Source organism: Carcharhinus amblyrhynchos, chromosome 13 (genome assembly GCF_965287045.1).
Source record: "Carcharhinus amblyrhynchos chromosome 13, sCarAmb.v2.hapA, whole genome shotgun sequence".
NCBI classification, from domain to species: Eukaryota; Metazoa; Chordata; class Chondrichthyes; order Carcharhiniformes; family Carcharhinidae; genus Carcharhinus; species Carcharhinus amblyrhynchos.
In genome coordinates this window covers 42,437,127-42,457,801 of record NC_137336.1, presented here as the reverse complement: position 1 = coordinate 42,457,801, position 20,675 = coordinate 42,437,127, and the positions used below count along the sequence as shown (strand labels likewise).

The 20,675-nt window shown below is 38.2% G+C and overlaps 1 protein-coding gene across 1 annotated transcript; it reads left to right on the top strand.

Annotated features, from left to right (window-relative positions):
- Positions 1 to 691: 691 nt before the first annotated feature.
- Positions 692 to 19,367, top strand: faf2 (Fas associated factor family member 2). Its single transcript, XM_080201583.1, has 11 exons — positions 692 to 936; positions 3,160 to 3,228; positions 3,513 to 3,647; positions 4,248 to 4,324; positions 4,402 to 4,540; positions 6,962 to 7,047; positions 8,245 to 8,336; positions 12,085 to 12,262; positions 13,391 to 13,562; positions 14,964 to 15,107; positions 16,131 to 19,367. Exons 1-11 carry the CDS (start codon positions 868 to 870, stop codon positions 16,311 to 16,313), a joined length of 1,344 nt encoding a protein of 447 aa, XP_080057709.1. The 5' UTR covers positions 692 to 867; the 3' UTR covers positions 16,314 to 19,367.
- Positions 19,368 to 20,675: the final 1,308 nt, after the last annotated feature.

The following is a 20,675-nucleotide window of genomic DNA, read 5'->3' as shown; positions in this document are numbered from 1 at the left end:
TCACAAGAAACAGTGATCAGCACTGCTCCCACACAACGCTAGGGACCTGGATTCAATTTCCAGCTGGGTCATTGTGTGGAACTTGTATGTTGTCCCCGTGTCTGTATGGATTTGCTTCAGTTTCCTCCCACAGTCAAAAAGAGGTGCTATGCTAAAATCTCCTTCGGTGTATCCGAACAGAAGAGTGTGCCGCGCATGATTTTCTCGTTTACCTAAACTACATCAATGCAAACAAAAGAAACGGGGGTTTTCACAGCAACCTCATTGCAGTGTTAATGTGAGCCCACTTATGTCCCCAATAAATAAACTTTTCACTCTACGCGAGTGATAAATCAAATCATCTGCCTGACCCCTTTATTGGGTCTGGATGCGTGTTGCGGGGATGACATGAGTGTGAAAAGCAAACATCCCCAGGGACATGTGCTATGCCGAGCAATGGACCGAGAATATTTGTAAAAAGCTGCCTCCATGGAGGGTTCAGGCATGGGTGGAATTCCAGAATCCCGGGCCAGGGTTCTAGAACCCCAGCCCAGATCCCCGGACCCGCTCCATCTATCGGCACCTGAGACGGCGTAGGGCCATTACCGAGAGTTTCCGAAGAACCTCGGCTGTTTCCGTCCTTTCTTTCCCCCTCCCCCTTGCCTCGGCCCCCCCCCACCCCCGGGCACACTGGGCCGGCCACGAATGCACCGAAACCCCCAATGCCGGCGCGCAGAAATACCCCGCCTCGCCCCTGAATGTCGTTGCAACCCCCCCGGAATCGAATATTTCGGTGCTGCGAGTTTTTTTTTCGGCGTTTCGCCACTGTTGACTTTACCCAAAAATCATCTATCTACTTCCGCACAGGCCTGGAAGGCGAGATCCAAGATGGCGGCGCCTGGCAATGAAGAGGAGGAACTAACGCAAGAGCAGACAGAGAAACTGTTGCAGTTTCAGGTAAATTGGCCCAACTCAACTGAATTCCGCAGAGGGTGGCTCGAGTTGTCTTTCTGGGGTACTTTTTAATTCATTTATTTGACTCATTTAGTCGTGTTTAAGGATTGAAGCCTCTTGCACCTGTGGCATTTTTCTGCACTCACATTTTCTGGTGATTCCCTCCCCCCGCCTCACATCTGGTATGAGAGACTTATTCCACCCCCCTTCCACCCCACTGCAGATTTATTTGCAACACTCGAAAGAGTAAGAATGCTAACAGCTTTAAACATAAAGTCAATTGAATCTAAATGTTGTGCTAAGAAAATGTTACTTGCTGATCTTTTCTGTAACCGATTTAACTTTTTTTGCCCCCTACCCCCCCAAAAACACAACTAGTAGTGATAAATTCCAATTATGAAATCGATTGAAAGGTTTGTTGCAAGATTGATGCATGCTAGATTTAGTGTAAAGCATTCAAATTAAATTCTCAGTTAGTGAGAAGTAAACCATCAGGAACTTATGCAAAATAACTTAACATTAACTAATAGTTTGTAAGCAACTATCTATAATTGTCTTAGTGATATATGTGATATCACCCATTAAAATAGACGTCAGTCTTGAAATGTTAAGAAGTATCCCAAGACTATGTTGTTAGAACTTATAATTTGTAAATGTATGAATTTCTATTCATTGGGAAAGACACAACATAAAACAAAGATGTGATTTAGGAGGATTTTTTACACAGTTAGCTGAAAGTTACAAAGCAGAAATTTTGAGCAAGTGATTTTTCAAAATTATTTAGGATCCTTGAATAAGGCACTAACCCTGTGGTTTTACATCCATATCCTGTGTGTAATGTTTAGATCTGGTGACATATAAAAAGTCACTTTTTGCTCTGATATTTCAAGATATGAGATTCTTGGACTGCCTGATAAGCTGCTGCCAAGGCAAGGGTGGATAATTTTGAATGCACAGCAGCTGTCAGGTAGTTTCCTCAAATGGTTTGTTCTGGACTGAACCACTGGGGAGGGGAAATGCTTGCAGAGTGGAGGCAAGGTGGCCTCTTTCACCCTTTGTAAAGGGAGAAGGAGAAAATCAATGAACAAATTGCAATTTAGTGGTGGCCCAAAGGTACAAATTAGTCACTATGTTAGTTTACATTATAACCTAAACTTACATAGAATATTTATAAAAGTACAACAAATTAAGTCATTTATATAGGGCTTTTAATGTAGAAAAACATCCCAAGGCACTTAGCAAGAGTGTTCACCAATAAAAAATTTACACAGAACCACAGAAGGAGACATACGAGTGATGACTGTAATCTTGGTCAAAGAGGGTGATTTAAAGGAGAAGGGAGCTTGTGAGATTTGGGGAGGGAATTCAGAGTTTAGGGGCTTAACAGCTGAAGCAATGCCCATCAATAGTGGAGCAATTTAATATTTCAGGCACTCAGGATGCCAAAATTGTGAGAGTGTGGAAATCTTGGAGGGTCCTAAGAATGGAGAAGCTATAGAGTTGGGGAGGGGCAAGACAGTGTTGGGATTTGAAAGCAAGGATGAGGTTTTTACAATTGAGACATTATTGGATCAGAAGTCTGTGTAGATTAACAAGTACAGGTTAAGATATTGACATCAGAGTTTTGGATGAGCACAGGATTGCCGGTAAAAAGAACATTAGAATTGTCAAGTCTAGAGATGAAGGTGCAGGTGAAGGTTTCTGCAGCAGGAGAGGTGAAGCAGTGACAAAATTGGATGATATTACGGAAGTGGAAGTAAGTAGTCTTGGCAATGGAGTGGATGCGTATGAAGAAACTCATCTTTGGATCAGACACAACACTGAAGTGAACAGTTTTTTTTTCAGTTTCAGACATTTGCGAGGGAGGGGGATGGAATTAGTCATTGGGAAAGGAGGTTGTGATGAGGACAAAGAGAAATAATTTGTCATCCCAATAACTAGTTGGTGGAAATGTTTCCTGTGAATGCTCATTGTATGACAAGTTAGAAATAATGAAATTAACATGTAACTAGAAGTCCTTAAGTGCCCAAAATGAGGAACAAATGGAAAAATATTGGGTAGAATTACAAAGTAAATAAGGAATGTTCCTACAAATGCCCATAAAAGCAATAAAATGTAAGAAAGTTGCTTTATGTACCAGACCCCACAACTTTCTGTATTTAGAGTTGATAATTGAATGCATACTTGTTATAGAGTTTTAATCAAAACATTTTCTTATCACCATAGGATTTGACTGGTATCGAGTCAATGGACCAATGCCGCCGTACACTTGAGCAGCATCATTGGAACATTGAGGTAAAAAGGAAGTAAACAAGTGTACAGTATTATAATAGGCTATAGCGTTGATTTAAAAATCACTTTAAATGTGCTGTTTTAAGCAAAAGTTCCTGATCAACTCAACTTTGACAGTTATCTTTATTTTGATATACAATGCTAACATTGCAGCAGGCATCAACAGCAAATGACTGTTACCTTGATACAGCCTGACTTGTAATGTGTCAGCTGAAAATATTTAATCTATTTTTATGTTCATTGGATTACTCTTGTCTTCTCCTTCACTCCAATTTTTAATCTTCTAGGCAGCTGTTCAGGATAGGCTAAATGAACAAGAAGGAGTTCCCAGTGTCTTCAACCCACCTTCCTCTCGTCCACTTCAAGTCCACACAGCAGATCACAGAGTCTATAGCTATGTAGTTTCAAGGCCGCAGCCTAGGGTAAGAGAATGTCAAAGTTACTTTACTCATTTTATTTATAAAATCAATTCTATGAAACCTCGTTGCGTTTCAGTTGAAATTGTATTGTAGAATTGTACTTTGAGTTATAAGTAAATTTGAATTTTTGTCTTCATTTGCTCATATAGTAGCTGAATATTAGTAAAATGGTAGGGAATTCCTTATTAACTTTGGATATATGTTGAGTCATAATGCCTTCTTGCATTATCTGTAAAGGTTATATTTTGTTCCTTATTTGAAATATATTCTTGGTAGGGCGGGGGAAATCATGAAATCAGTTATGGTTTTCAGAAGTAGATTAATGATACCTATACTGGGTTCTCAAAAGATCTCATTCAGGAAATCGTTTTATGTTAAATTGTGCTTTTTAGATACCTATCCGCTTTATGCCTGCTGTTCTTAATGTAGCTTTGTATTTTATATACGGCCTGGTTCGGTAGCGTGATCAGACCACGGGTAAATTCTGTTCTCGTCAACTTGCATGCTGTATCTGACTACATTTTAATTTGCTGTTTTGTTTTAATGAACAAAATAAAAGTTTAGTCATGCAATTGTAACAATGACACCTGTTGAATTTTGCAGGGTCTCTTAGGATGGAGTTATTACTTGATAATGCTCCCATTCCGATTCACCTATTATACGCTACTGGACATCTTTAGGTGAGATACTGAAAATGTTCAAAAGCCAGCATTTAAACTTTTAAAAATCCCTGAATCTAAACTTTTTTTTTGTATAGATTTGCTATACGGTTTATACGACCAGACCCTAGGAGCCGAGTTACTGATCCTGTTGGGGATGTAGTTGCATTTATTCAAAATTTTGAGGAACAGTATGGAAGAATTCATCCAGTCTTCTATCAAGGAACCTACAGTCAGGTTTGTGGACAAGTTCGTTTTACAGTTGTGCATATTTATTCTGATATTTTGAAGTTTATCTTCCCTTTCTATCCCCAGCTATGTGCAAATTGTCTCCCCTTCTCTCTTGAAATTGGCAATCAGATTGAGGTGTAGTTTCACAAGGTACTACTAATACAATTGCAGCTATTCAATGAGCTTCATTTATGCTCTCAGCAAGAAGTCAGTTTCCATAAGAGAGTCTGCATTTCACATGGTTTGAAAATTATTCAATGGTATTTTTTATGAAATGTTTATCTACTGTATATTATGGATCCTTGTACTGTTGGAACATGCATCGGAAGTCATATGACTTGCCTACTAACTATGCTTTTGGTATTTCCGTAAACATAAAGCAAATAATATAGTTCAGGCCAAGCCGCATATCAATTTAAATGTAATAAATAAAATTATAGAGGAGCAAGATTAATCAGCAGTTAAACATAATTAGACTTGTCATCTCCTTTTCCAGTGGATGATTGCATTTTTTAGTCAAGTTTATTCCTCACTACCTCCAGCATTCAGACAAATTGTGAACAGAAACCTGATTATAAATAAATTATGGTGTTACTTTACCCAGCTACAAATTAATAGAAAAATACAGACTATTGAATTGCTTTTGAATTTAAACTCCATGACCTCTAGGGCTTTTATTATAGTTAAAGCTCCACTGTCTGGACAAAGTAAGCCAAGCTGCCTTTACATTTGAGCATTGCTGATCACAGTTTAACTGGATCATGTTTATGGCTGATGGGACTTTTGGGCAGGGGTTGCTGGACAGTAATTAAGAGATTCTCAGCCTCAAGAATAATGGAGCCAATTGTTATGCATCCACATTCCGACAGAGGAGGTCAAAGATTGCTACTGCCTATGCAAGAAGCTACTCAATTTGCATTAAACAATATGAAATATGTTTCTAACTGAATTCCAGCACAGATGCCGCTTAACATAAGAACATAAGAAATAGGAGCAGGAGTGGGCCATCCAGCCCTTCGAGCCTGCCCCGCCATTCAATAAGATCATGGCTGATCTGTCGTGGCTCAGTTCCACATTCCCGCCCTCTCCCCATAACCCTTAATCCCCTCTCTTATCAAAAACCCATCAACCCGCGTCTTAAAAATATTTAGCGAGGCAGCCTCCACCACTTCAACGGGCAAAGAATTCCAGAGATTCACCACCCTTTGAGTGAAGAAGTTCCTCCTCAACTCCGTTCTAAACCGCCCCCCCTTTATCTTGAGGCTGTGCCCCCTAGTCCTACTATCCTTTCTGAGCGGGAAGAGTCTCTCCACCTCTATCCTATCCATCCCATTCATCATCTTATACGTCTCAATGAGATCTCCCCTCATTCTTCTAAACTCTAAGGAGTACAAGCCTAGTTTATTCAGCCTCTCCTCATAGCTCAACCCCCTCAACTCCGGCATCAGCCTAGTAAACCTCCTCTGCACTCCCTCCAAGGCCAAAATATCCTTGCGTAGGTATGGTGCCCAAAACTGCACACAGTACTCCAGCTGCGGCCTCACCAATGCCCTATACAGCCGCAGCAAGACCTCCCTACTTTTATATTCAATCCCCCTTGCTATGAAGGCTAGCGTCCCATTCGCCTTCCTGACCACCTGCAAGTTGGGTTTTTGTGACTCATGCACAAGGACCCCAAGGTCCCTCTGCACCGCTGCCTGCTGCAGTTTTTCGCCACATAAGTAATAATCCTTCCTACCATTCTTCCTACCAAAGTGGACCACCTCGCACTTGCCAACATTAAATTCCATTTGCCATTTCCTGGCCCATTCGCCCAGCCTATCTAGATCCTTCTGTAGACTCTCCACACCCTCCGCACAATTTGCCGTTCCATCAATCTTGGTGTCATCAGCAAATTTCGACACCCTACACTCGGTTCCCTCCTCCAGATCATCTATAGAAATGGTAAATAGCTGAGGCCCCAGCACCGACCCCTGGGGCACTCCACTAGTCACCATCCGCCAATCCGAATAGCACCCGTTGACCCCCACTCTCTGCCTCCTATTTGACAACCAATCCTCTATCCACGCTAACACCCTACCCCCAACTCCATGTCCCCTGACCTTCTGCAATAACCTCCTGTGAGGTACCTTGTCAAACGCCTTCTGAAAATCAAGAAAGACCACACCAGGTGCGCGTGATTTTCCGGTTTACCTAACCTACATCAATGCAAATGAAATAAAGGGGCATTTTCACAGTAATTTCATTGCAGTGTTAATCTAAGCCTTCTTGTGACACTAATAAGCTTAAAATCAGCAATTTTGCCGTGTCAACATTTTAGATTCTTTTTATTCATTTTCTCTTTCGGAAGTAAAGTTATTGAGCATGCTTTAGAATATTTTTAATCTCATTGTTGATTTAATCTGTTATTTTCAACATTGAATACAGGCACTGAATGATGCCAAACGGGAGCTTCGCTATTTACTAGTTTACCTTCACGGAGATGACCATCAGGACACAGATGATTTTTGTCGGTAAGTGAGTGTAGTGTTTTGCATTTCTGAATCGCTATGTCATTTATTCAAAACCAATGCCTGTACGTTGTCTTTTTCTTGTGAAGTAATTTGAGTTTACAGAATAATTCCAAATTTCTGCTGCTTATATGGAAATTGTTTGAATGCTATATACTGTAATTGCACAAGCATATTAACATTATGGTATGGTGGGTAGACTCTCTTGCAAAGCATAAAACAAAGGCAAGGACCAGTTGGGCTGAATGGCCTATTTCTGTGCTGTAAATTGTATGTAATTCTGTATAGCCACACTGCACTGACCTGTTGCATAAATGCATCAGGTGTTACAAACCAGGAAGAACCAAGGTTTGATTCTAAGCTACATACAGAAAATGCTGGAATTGCTCAGCAGGTCTGACAGCATCTGTGGAGAGAGAAATTAAGTTAACATTTCAGATCAAAAACCTCTCAAACTTATTGATTCTGGTCTGCTGATCTTCTGATATTTGCCATAAATACTGTAATTATATGTGCATGTGGCTAAAGGACAAGAAAAGAGCTGAGCTCTTTTCACTTTGAGTTTATAATTAAATAGCTAGCTGGCACTTGTTTCTTTGGCTTTTGTGTGAAGATCAGTTATTTAAGTGAAGTAGGTAGTGTTTCAGTGATCTTGTCCAGTATTTATGTCATTAAGAGTGGAGTATGAAGGGGAATAAAATTGTGAAGATGTAAGAAGTTCTGTGATAGTAAAGTTTGTATTAACCCTTCAGGGAATAAAATAGTGCACGAGAGCTCTGAGCTGCTATAGAGCAAGGCTAGAACTTGGGAAATATTTGAAATTTTGATTATTGTAAACACTTGTGTACCTTTATGATTTATGCCGCATTTATATTGCACTAATTAGGGCATTAGCAAGGACACTTTTTTTTTTGTTTTCCAGTTTGCCAACCCCACCCTTCCAATGACGATTCATAAGGTATGGTTCCAAAGGAACCAGCATGTCTCCAGCAAATGGCCAATACTCAAGTGCCTGCCAAGGTAGAGTGTAAGGGTGCTATTTGACCATGGGGTCATCGTGCCAGCCTATTGATGCTCATATGAAGAAAGGTCACTTTGCTGACTGACATTCATTGAATTATATCTCTGCAAAAGGGTGGGACTCGTGTTTGGCAGCTTATCAGTGATGAATGACTAAATGGAAGTTTCTTTCCACTTCAGTAATACAATATGCAACCCGGAGGTTGTAAACTTCATCAACACTAGGATGCTTTTCTGGGCCTGTTCCACCAGTAAGCCAGAAGGCTACAGGGGTAAGTTTTTTTTTATCTTTACAAAAAATAAAGTCTGCTGATGCACTGATGAATTTTACCCTATTTTCAATTTGCTGAAATGATTGCATGGTAAATAAAATTCTGCCCAAAATGATAGATACATTTCTTCGGTCTCTGATAACTGTTTCTGGTGCCAACAGTAATTCCCATGAATGATTGTGGTTGGCAGCTCACACTCAGTAACTGTAAAATATAGATCTCCTGTGGCATAACTTGGTGACTTTTTATGCATTATTATAAGTGTGTTCTACCTGTTTGTGCATTCTATTGGGGTTTCTGTCTGTCTTTATTTGCATGGAGATCTTGATCACTTTTTGGTTTTCTGCATTTTTTTTTGTGGACTGACTTGTCTTTTTTAATTCCAATACTGGAATGTGTTTTGAAACATTACTGTGATTTAATTAGCAAACTTGTCTCTCCTCCAATAGCTCCCTGCATTATTCCTCCTGTGAACTGTTTGAACCTACAACCTATCAGCCCTCTTTCTATTATTAGCTTCCTGCCGTTCTTTACCATTACCTAACCAACAATCTCTGTATCCCTTTTGGTAATTTTATTGGCTTTATTGCATTTAACTCTTGAAATGCCACTGTTCCTCCTTGTGTAGTACCAAAATTGCACTGGCATTTTAAAAGCCATTATCTTTTCTAAATGGGATCAAGAGGTAAGTTGTTAATGCAAAAGCTGGCGGACAGCAGCCAACTAGTGGCAAGGAAGTGACAGATTTGATGCTAGAGCCATGAAGATGAGAAAGTGGGCTCAAGGGCTATGGCCAGGGGAGGTGGCAGGCATAGATGGTTTAGTGAGTGGGCTTAAGGTCACAGAACGGGGATAGCAATAAAATAAAACTGGTTTACAAATGCAGTGCAGAGCAAATGGCTGTTGTACTGTGGAAATTTGTGCCATTGCACTGCCAGTAGTACTGAAAGGCAATTATAATTCTAATAGGTGTTATTAAGGACAAAATAGCCATCCGTTACTGTGTCAAGTTTTGATGCAAGTCTTGAGAACATTTTAATGGGAAGTGAATGCTGTTACAGTGGTAAGGTCCCAGCAGATAAGAAAATCACAAACGTGACCCCTCTATTCAAGAAAGGAGGAGGCAGAAAACTGTAATAAGCCTGTTAGCCCAACATTTGCCATTAGGGAAAATGCTGGATTCTATTATTAAGGGAGTTATGGCAAGGCATCTAGAAAATTAAAATGCAGTCAAACAGAGCCAACACATTGTTTTGTGAAAGGACAAGTATGTTTGACAAGTTTATTAGAGTTCTTTTGAGGATGTAACAGGCAGGGTGGATAAAGGGAAACCATTAGATGTAGTGTATTTGGAATTCCAAAGGTACCACAGAAAAGGTTACTACACAGTATAGGAGCTCATGGTTTTGGGGTAAAAGTGAGCATGAATGGAAGATTGGCTGACTAATTAGAAAAATGATCAGAATAAACAGGTCAATTTTCAAATTGGCAGACTAACTTGTGGAGCGCCACAGGGATTAGTGCTCTGATCTCAATTATTTACAATTTATAATAACTTGGATGAAGCCACAGACCGGATTGTAGCCAAATTTGCCGAGGATGCAAAGATAGCTAGGCAACCAACTTGGGAAGAAGTTATACAAAGAGTCTCAAAGGGATATTGGTAGTTTAAGTGAGTGGGCAAAAGAATTGGCAGATGGCCTATAGTGAGGTTGGCCCGTTTGGTGGGAGAAATACAAAAGTAGAATATTAAATAGAGATTGTAGAATACTACAAGGTAGAGGGATCTGGGAGTCCTCGTACATGAATCAGAAAAAGTTAGTATGTAGGTACAGCAAGTAATTAGGAAAATAAATGGAATGTTGGCCTTTTATTGAAATGGTGATGGAATATGAAATCGGGAAAGTTTTGTTTAAAAACTTTACAGGGTATTGGTGAGATCTTGCCAAGAGTACTATGTACAGTTTTGGTCTCCTTAAGAGGAATATGTTTGAATTGGAAGCCTTTCAGAAAGATTCATTCGGCTGATTTCTGGGATGAAGAATTTACCTTATGGTTGGTTGAACAAGTTGGGCCTGTAGTTTATTTAGACGTTTAGAATAAGTGGTGATCTTATTGAAACGTAAGATTCTGAGGGAGCTTGATAGGGGAGACTGAGGGGATGTATCCCATCATAGAGGAATTTAGAAGTCGTGTTTCAAAATAAGGGGTTTCCCGTTTAGGAAGATGATGAGGAATTTTTTCTTTGAGGGCATTTAATCTTGGGCGGAAAGCAGTGGAGGCTGAATCATTGAATATGTGAAAGACAAAGTAAGACAGATTGTTGATCCACGAGGGAGTCCAGGGTCATGGGAGCAGGCAGGTAAGTGGACTTAAGTACACAAAAAGATCAGCCATGATTTTTTAAATGGCAGAGCAGGCTCAAGGAGCCAAAGGACCTCCTGCTGCTATTTCTTATGTCATTTTTAATTGTGTGTATGTGTGTTATATATATGAAGCCTGTTATTCTGTACTGCAGGATGAATTCTTTTTTAGATTCCGCCTCGCTAGTCAATAATTCTATTTATAGCACATGCTTGTTTGGTGCAGCAATCTAATCGTGTTAATAATCATGATGGTGAGATAAACTAAAATAACATAATAAAAGTAGCCCAATACTCTGTGTCTAACTTGTAGAAACGCTCAGTTTATGCTGCACAATGTTTCATCTAGCACCTTGGAGAGAAATTTGTTTGACTAAAATCCTAACCATGAATTTCTCATGAAGATCTCTCTGCATGAAATTTTTTTTTAATGTTGAAATGTTAAATTAACAAGGAAACTCCATTTTCCCATTAAATTAGATAACTAATGATCAGGCTTTCTTTGACTTTTTATGCCAGACTTTGCCCTGTTTTTATATTTCCTCACTGTGCACTATTGTCAATTTCATTATTGAGTTTCAAAAAGATGTTTATACTGAAATTGGAAGGTACTGTAATTGAATTACCGTGTTACACATTAAGCGCAAGTGACTCTGTTTCTCGTTTTGGGTTTGTCTGCTGTCAGAGATCTTCATTTTCCAAGCTGATTTTTGCAAATATCACATGACTACAATGTGCTTGAAAAGCCGTCACGGTGACATGTGAAAATTAGAGTAACTCTGCAAGATCTCAGATGTACATATAATGATTTGACATCTTGAACCATGTTCCAAAAGTCTTAATATGCGCTCATTTAAAAATGAAAACCTCTTCTAATAACCTCAAAAAGATTAGCTGCAGGGTGAAAACAGCATAAGATCCATTAACTGAAAGACCGTTGTTGACTGTTTTTAGATCAAGTTTCATCAAGAGGTTTTTGCTTGGGCCACAGTTGTATGAACTATAAAGTGGGATGGACATGGCCAGTAGTTTTTTTTTGTGCTGCTGTGAACTGGGCAGAAAACTTAAAGTGGCTAGACATCATTTCAAGGAGAGAGCTATTCCAGGAACATGGTGAAAGAGTTGGGAGCGCTTCCTACTGGTTGGATTTCTTTTCGGATGAAGCATGCAGACTCAAAGGCCAAATTACTCTTCAGTGCTGTTTTTGTTTTATGATCCTTCAAGAAGTAACTATGGAAGTGCTAATTTTTGCTACTAACAGCATGACCGTTGCTGGTCCATGATTGAGTCTGTATGTGAGACTCACAGTATAAGTCCTGGTTAGTGGTAAAATAATATTTTAATGTTTTTTCAAACAAGCTAACATATATGCCTATACATTTCAGTGTCTCAGGCTTTACGTGAGAACACCTATCCATTTTTGGCAATGATCATGCTGAAGGAACAACGAATGACAGTAGTTGGCCGTTTAGAAGGCCTTCTTCGGGCTGAAGATTTTGTCAACCAACTGACATTTATTATGGATGCTAATGCTACATATTTGGTATCAGAACGACTTGATAGGTATGATGTGAAATAATAAGTTACTGCCTTAGATGTTAATAGCCCTCAATTGCTGTAGTTTTGTATGTAATACTGTGTTATGTGACTGGATTTCTGTGAATAATGCATCTAAAATCCATAAAATAATGGATCAAGCGTGCAGTACCCTGTAGTTCTGTGAGTAAGCTGTTTCAAATAATTTAGTTACTTAAAAAATTTTTGTATTCGATAAGGTTAGTATCGGGAATTAAGCAATTTTAATTTTTGGCATCTGGCATTCCCAACTAAAGTACTGAGCGTGAGATGGAAGTAAATCCACCTTGCGCTCAGTCCCAACTTTGGAAAAGTAGTCCCAACTTACCTTAGTTTGATCAGCCAGGGTTGATTCATGTCTCGCAACTGAAGGTCGGGACTAACTTTGTTATATTGAGCAAACTTTTGTTCACAGAGGATGATTGTTAATTCTAGCAAGAAAATATTATTGAATTTACTGTTTGTTGGAAATGTTGAACCATCTCTTTGGGAAGGGATCAAGGGAAAATTGACGGATTAAAAAAAAATTTGTTTTGAGACTCCAATTAACATAGCAATTTTGCTTCATCCTAAATCCTTGATATAAATATTGAAGTTCTTTAATTTCTTGGTGTTTAAAGAGGTTTAGGCTTGGGTTCAGTCTCCATTGATATGTTGAATCAGTGTTCCCTAATGGTGGCATGACAATCTAAGCCAGGTCACTGATTGTACTACTAACTCAGAAGGTTCCTACCTGAGGAAGATAGAAGGTGTAGCAAATGCTACAATGATGCCCATTGTTCCTGTGCATTTTTAGTAACAAAGCCAAGAGTGTATTTAATATGTCTTCAAAAGCAAGAGTTTTTGTGGGCAGAGAGTGCCAAATATCACGTAGGAAAAGGGATAGAGTGAGTAATTTTTTGGACCACGTTTCTGCTGCTTTTGAAGTAATTCTCAGAAAATCCACCCTTTCACCAATATTAACTCAGTTCTCTAGTAAAGGTTGGTTTAATCAGGATTTGCTATGTCTTTAAATAGCATGCAGTTGAACCTGTTGGTGAAGTCTTGGTTATATGAATATTGTTATGTGAAGCGATTATGTAAGTAGTTTGATATTCTTGCCTCTTCAATCTCCAGAGAGGAAAGGAATCAGACGCAAGTGTTAAGACAGCAGCAAGATGAAGCTTATTTGGCTTCACTTCGTGCAGACCAGGAAAAAGAAAGGAAGAGAAAGGAGGCACAAGAGAAAAGGAGAAAAGAGGAGGAGGATGTTAGACAACAGATACTTGCAGAGGAACGAAGACAACGAGTAAGAGAGATTTCCTTTTTGAGTTACTGCATAGAACTATTTTGATAGAATCTGTTTTCAATGGCTTTATGACATCCATCCACATAGTCATAGAGGTTTACAGCATGGAAACAAGCCCTTTGGCCCAACTTGTCTATGTTGCCCTTTTTTTTAAAATCACTAAGCTAGTCCCAATTGCCCACATTTGGCCTAAATCCCTCCATACCCGTTTTACCCATGAAAATGTCTAAATACTTTTTAAAAGACAAAATTGTACCTGCCTCTACTACTGCCTCTTGTAGCTTGTTCCAGACACTCAGCACCCTCTGTGAAAAAATTGCCCTTCTGGACCCTTTGTACTTTTCCCCTCTCACCTTAAACCTGTGCCCTCTAATTTTATATTTCCCCAGCTTTGGGACAATATGTTGCCTATCTAGCTGATCTGTGCCCCTCATTATCTTATAGACTCCTATACGATCACCAGTAAGTCTCCTATGCTGGGAAAAAAGTCCCAGTCTATCCAGCCTTTCCTTATAAATCAAACCATCGGGTCCCGGTAGCAGCTTAGTAAATCTTTTCTGCACTCTTTCTAGTTTAATAATATCCTTTCTGTAATAGGGTGACCAGAGCTGTACACTGTATTCCAAGTGTGGCCTCCACATGTGGAGGTTTAACTGATGATCTTATTTCCCTGATGACTGAACTAGTTGAGGCAGTGGATATTTAAATAATACAGACCAGGATGGTCTCTGGTTCAATCTCTGCAAGTCTGAATGTATTCCCTGCCTTGAGTCTTTTCCAGACAGTCCAAGCAGTATTAAAATTGTTTTTAAGTTGGCAAATACTCAGTGGAGCAGTGATTTCTATTTATCCAGTCGTTAACAGTAAGAATCTTTCATGCTTCCTATTTATGTAATGCAAAGCACTTGAAATGTTGTATTTCATAAATCCTTGGGAATAAAAGACTTATGAAACTAATGAAATTATTTCAGCCATGTTAGGAGATAAAAATTGGCCTTGGTGCCAGCGAGCTTAAGGAGAAGGTTTGGACAGATTCTTCTTCCTAATTTCTCTCCAGCAACACCTACTGGAAGTACACACGTTGGCATTGGTTGAAAACAGGATCAGATTAGATGACAGTGGCTGTGGATGAAATGGAGCTTGTGCCCATCACCGAATTAATCTTCACTAATTCAATTGAAATTCCAAGCTATTCATAATCAGTGTATGTTAAATGTTTATAATAACTAAAGTAAAATTTTGTGGATGCTGGATTGAAATAAGAGTAAATAATGCTGGATAAGCTCAGCTTGTCTAACAGCGTTTGTGGAGAGAGAAACAGATGTTTGAGTCCATTTGTTACTTGTCAGTTTGTATCTTTGTAAATGTGAGGAAAAAACATAATTTTTTTTGTGGCTGCAGAGTTTGCAGGAAGAAAAAGAACGCAAGTCTGAACGTCTTCCCCCTGAGCCTTTCCCAGACAATCCAGACAGTGTTAAAATTGTCTTTAAGTTGCCAAATGACACCCGAGTGGAACGGCGATTTCTATTTACCCAGTCGTTAACAGTAAGAATATTCCATACTTCCTACTTACATAATGAAAAACACTTGAAATATTATCTTTCTTAAATCCTTGGGAATTAAAAGCTTATGATACTGCATTTAATATAGTTATTGGTAATTCTACAAAATACAGTAGTTATTTTTATTGACTGCAATAAACTGTCTTTATCGCTGTAAAGATGAAATTTATTTTATTTGCTTAGTCAGCATGCTTATGAAAGTGTATATCGAAATTGTGCAATACAATAAGTTGTACGTGCGTAGAAGTGATTTATTTTGGCCCAACAATGCTCTCTTAATTACCAATCTGATTGCGTTGTTACTATGCAACACTTCTTGCAGCATCTGCATCCTCTTGCTTCCACCCTACCGCCAATAATTAGGTAATTGGCAACCAGGTCTTTATAAAGTTCAAACCTTACATTTTCAGTCTGAATTTTTTTGTTTTGCGATTAATCCTAAATACTATGGTGCGCAAGAAAACTGAAAGTTCTCTTTATAATTTCATTTGTTGGCAAACATCTATTGTTAAGCACTAGCAAGTACAATCGATTTCTGTGTCCAAACATTGGACCTAAAAGTTCCTCTTCTAGTATCCTTACTGTTTGCATGGGTTTACCTACTATATCCATCATCTTCCCTTGTTCTCTGCAAATTCAGCTGCTTTCAGCTATGGCTATAGCAGGAACAGTGTAGTTGACCTCCTCATGCAGAATAAAATTGGATAGGCTTCCCTCTCTTCGTTACTACTCAGTAATGCCTTCTTGAAGTTTGCCTTACACAGGGACGTTTTGGAGGACAGAATTTTATGTGGCTACCCCAAGGTGATTGACCTTCTACTGGAAATCATCATTGAGGCTTGTATATGATTAATGGGCATGTGAAAGAGGCACGCACTGGTGGACAACCAGCAGTTGTAGAGATGTGTGCTTGAGCAATGAAGAAAACGAGAAAGAAGACAGTCACATTTTTAAAAAAAGTAAATTATTTTCTTACAGAAATTAATATCTTCTTCTTTTATTGCAGGTGATATATGACTTTTTGTTCTCCTTGAAAGAAACTCCTGAGAAATTTCAAATAGTTGCTAACTTTCCACGCAGAGTACTCCCCTGCTTGCCCACAGAAAGAGAGCCAAATCCACCTACCCTGCAGCAGGCAGGATTGAGTCGCTGTGAAGTCTTGTTCGTTCAAGATCTTACTGATGATTGAACCAGAAGCTAACTATGGGATCAATTTTTAATAGCTGCACAGTATAACGGATCACAGAGACTTTCTCACAAACGAGCCAAGTTTCTGCTGCATTGGTTGGCAAATGTCTATGCAGCCAAGTCGCTCGTCATTTCCTGGGATGAACTGCGCTGTCCATCACTATGCTATTTTTAAAAAAAAAAATACACAAAAAATCCCTGCAATGTTGGGCAATTTTTGACCAGAAGATATAAAAGTAAATTAATCAATTTCTCTACCTGCATAGTCCCTAGATTACACCATCGGAGAGCCCTTACCCCTTTATCTGCTAATTTTGTTTTCCCATTTACCTATATTTATGTTGTATTTCTATTAAAAGATGGAAAAAAAGACCAAAGGAGGGTTGGCTGTTATTGAATTGTTTGAACCTGGACTGGTTTAAGTTCTTAATTGCCATGGCCTTTGCTATGGCGAAGCCTCAGTATGTAGTTTGTCAGCCTATAGTGCCTGTGGTAACTAGAGCTTGCTCCTCGTTTAATACTTGAGCAGGTTTATTGTACTTGAGGTGTAATTTATTCCAACAGTATAAATTAAAACAGTTTTAGAATTTTATTGTGTTGGATCATTTTTCTATGCATAGATTTCTTTTTGAACCATTTTCTGTAACTTCATTACAACCGATGGTAGCTGTTTGGTACACCAAATAGTTGAGTTGATGTATCAGCATTAAAAGACTATATTGTCTCCATTCATTTGTTCTTTTTGATCTTCCTGTCATCAGCAATGTTTAGTTTTTTTTCAATCATCCTCCACTATTATACTGACGTGTACTTATGTTGATTTTCAAATTAACTTTGTTGCTAGCTTTTTTCTGCACCTATTTACAAAGTGCTTCAATTCTTTATTGAAACAAATACCTATTTATCACTTCCAGTGAGAACAAAATCAAACTTAAATGGAGAATTGACCCCGTTTTTTGGACCATGTGCCTGATGGCCTCATAGTTTGCTGGAAGGCATCGAGTATATGTACTGTTTCTTCAATACTGTTTGATCAGGATTATCATTTAGGATTATTGCACTCTTTCACTAAACGGCATTTTAACTATTTGCATATTGTCCATTGTTTTCCTGTTTTGCCAAGATGCATTATGACTTGTGTCACAATCTTGAATAGGTTTTGGGCGGTAGTTAATAATGAAATTACTTTGCCACCAAAACAGCTATTGGCCTTAATATTATTTTATTAGTTCACTGAATTATAATGAAATGATAACGTTGGCTTTGCTTTTTTTTTGATCTCCAGATAGGCTTTTGTAGCAATTTTTTTGAATACACATAAACAATTTTAAAAAACCTTGCAGATAATATGGATGCCAGAATGATTAGAACTATTATGCTGCAAGATTAGATGCCTAAGTTTTCATAAACTTATAATTGTTAATGTTTTCAATTTGAGTTGTTACAATTATGACATTGATAGTGTTCAGATTTGGATATTCATTTTGGCATTTCTGTTTACAGGGTAGTTTGCCTTGCATATATATATATATATAAAGTTGAATTTTAAAAAAGTGTATCTAACGCCAATCAGTGCCATTTAAGTTCTCATGACTGACATCCAAGGTAGTCGGTGCTTCCAGTTGCTATATTTGAGTTGATCTTAGATAAGACAGAATAGCAGTCAGTATTGGTTTTGATAAACTCCTCAAATGCTCTTGACTTGGAAAAATTACAAGCTTGATTCTTGTATTTATTTTTAGAAACTTGGTTGTGACGTCAATGGCTATGATTTCTTTCATCTGTCTTGTGCTTGCTATTACCAATTACTGAATTGTTAATACAATTTCCATTACATTCCATAGGTATAGAGCAGATAGTTTGGGTTTTCATGTCAGGCTGTAATCTGCAAAAACAATGAAAAATATTTACAATCTAAATTTAATTGATATATGACTTTAGAGGCTCGAATCTACAGACAGCTGCCGAGAGAAGCGATCTCACTTAATGTTTGTGTATATTTATTGGCAAGCCAGTTGAGATTAGGAACTTAGAAATTTGCTCCCCACAGACTTCTAATGATGTGAACAATGCTTTAGCGGTCTTTGGATATTTTCCCACAAAATATGCAGCTTCAACGCCTGTTTTGTTGCCCTGCTTGTTGAGTCATGCCCTTTCTAGTGCATTTTTGGGATGTCGACTCAATTTATTGCAGTTAATATTAAGTTCGGAACTTGAGAACGGTGCAGACTATAATGAAACAAGTATTGCCTGTTTTGGGACTGAAGGATTAAAATCTTGTCTGGTAGCAGATGTATCCCTAACAGTCTAACAGTACCCAAATAGATGTCATAGGCATTTTAACTATCAGGTTGGTAGCTACTACTATAATTCTTGTCTTTTTAAATACTTATATTAGAAGTATATTCCTGATAGTAATACTTGTGAAAAATCAGGGAAATTCTCTCTAAAGGACCACATTTTTTTGTTCCTTTTTTGTTGTTTAATAATGTTTCTCTGACCATCATTTAAAAACAAATTATTCAAATTGAAAATGCTTTTTGTAAAACTTGTAGAAAAACAATATTTTTTTTACTAATTTTTCTTGCTAAATTGCCAGAGAATCTTTCTGTATTTCATGGCTGTTTGTTGGAAGTGTTTGAATCAACCTGTTCATAGCATTTTTTTATTTTTCTAGAATGGAACAAATTTTGAACTGCTTGTCACAGTTCCGATAGTGCTGTCTATTCCGATAGATTTGTGGTGTGTACTGAAAGAGTTGAGTGAGCTCAAAATACAACCTTAAGCCAAAATTTGCTGCTCTGTTTTCTGTCCACCTAGAAATGACCATTTTCAACCCAAAATTCATCCCCCTTCCCCATTTGAGACCAATTAAAAGATTAACAAGAATAGGGCATTGAGTGATACTGCATCTGAAATTGAATTCTGAATACAGTTTTCCATGTTTAAAATCTGAAATTGACAAAATTGCTATGTATGATGCTGTAAATTCAATACTCATCCCATGTCTTGTAACTTATTGAAGTTGAATGGAATACAAATATTAATTACTTGAGGAATGTGTGAGTAATTTGTAGTTTTTAATATTTTTGTCTTGAATTTATAAATGATCAAATAGGTTCATGTCACCCAAAATATTAGAAGTATAAGTGAGCTTATCCACTGCTTCTATCCTTGTGTTTTTACAATTTTCTACATTGCAACATAAAGCCTTGTTCTCTATAGCGACAAAGTTGTATATTTCAACAGAAAAAGCCAATGGCGCCAAACCTGTGTCTCTCCTCCCCCTTAGTCATTTTTGTACAGAAATAATAGAACGCATAACCTTCTAACTCAAGAGGCTGGTTATTGGATTCATAACTCCAGAGATGTGAGCAGATGGCCCAGACAGAAACTTTGGTACAAATTGTGGAGAGAGGTTTGTGCTGTTAACAGTGCTGTGTTATAAATGATATTAAATGTAACCCTTCAGATGGATGTAAAAGATTCCATGGTACTCTGAGTAAGAACAGGGGGGCTGTACTCATGCCCTGGCCAATATTTGTCCCTTGACCAACATAACCAAAATATCTAATCATAGTGCACTGATTTGGGATCTTGCTGTCAACAAATTGGCTGCCACATTTGACTGTGTTAGAAGATGAATACATTTCAGAAGTAAGTACCAGCATGTTGGCATGCCAGTTTATGAAAGGTGGTCTCATAGTCAAAGTAGTTTTTTTTAAAACTGGCTCATTCTTTAAAAAGCAACATTTCAGTTAACTTTGTCGCAGACTAAAGTCTAGTTTGTCCAGGCCGAAAGCTTTCACTATCACACTGTGGATTGCATCCAGAAACTTGTTTTCCGCTTTGGCACTAAGTTACAATGCAATACATGACGATGTAATATAAATCTACTTTAGGTTAGATGCTGTTCATTGAATTAGCAGATTGTAGCTGGAATGGTGGAGATTGTACAACTTTAATGGAGAAATTGAGATTCCCTACAACAAATGAGATATCTAATTATGACATACTGAGAACAGGTTGCTGTGAGTTTCATATGTGGGATGTTATGGTATTGGGAGATGGAAGAGGTATTGTCATCCTACAAAGTAGAATTCTGCTATTGTCCAGTTTGTTTAGTGATTTTTGGTGCAACTTCTGCTGCAAGATTGAACATTGAGTACATATATTTCAGAACAACAGAATTGCAAGATTTTTGAGAAGGGACAATACCTCCTGAATTACTGGTATTTCACAAAAAGGAAATGTTAAACAAGTTGGATTGGGTGAGGATGGAAGGTTTGCTGGTCACAATCTTGCTGACAGATGAGATGAATGAATGTCAGCTGATGAGAGGAAGACATTTAGTATAGGAGCT

Coding starts and splice junctions, on each gene's coding strand:
- faf2 (XM_080201583.1), top strand. CDS start 868: ATGGCGGCGCCTGGCAATGAAGAGGAGGAACTAACGCAAGAGCAGACA. Junction 3,229..3,512: donor AGCATCATTGGAACATTGAG/GTAAAAAGGAAG, acceptor TTAATCTTCTAG/GCAGCTGTTCAGGATAGGCT. Junction 4,325..4,401: donor ACGCTACTGGACATCTTTAG/GTGAGATACTGA, acceptor TTTTTTGTATAG/ATTTGCTATACGGTTTATAC.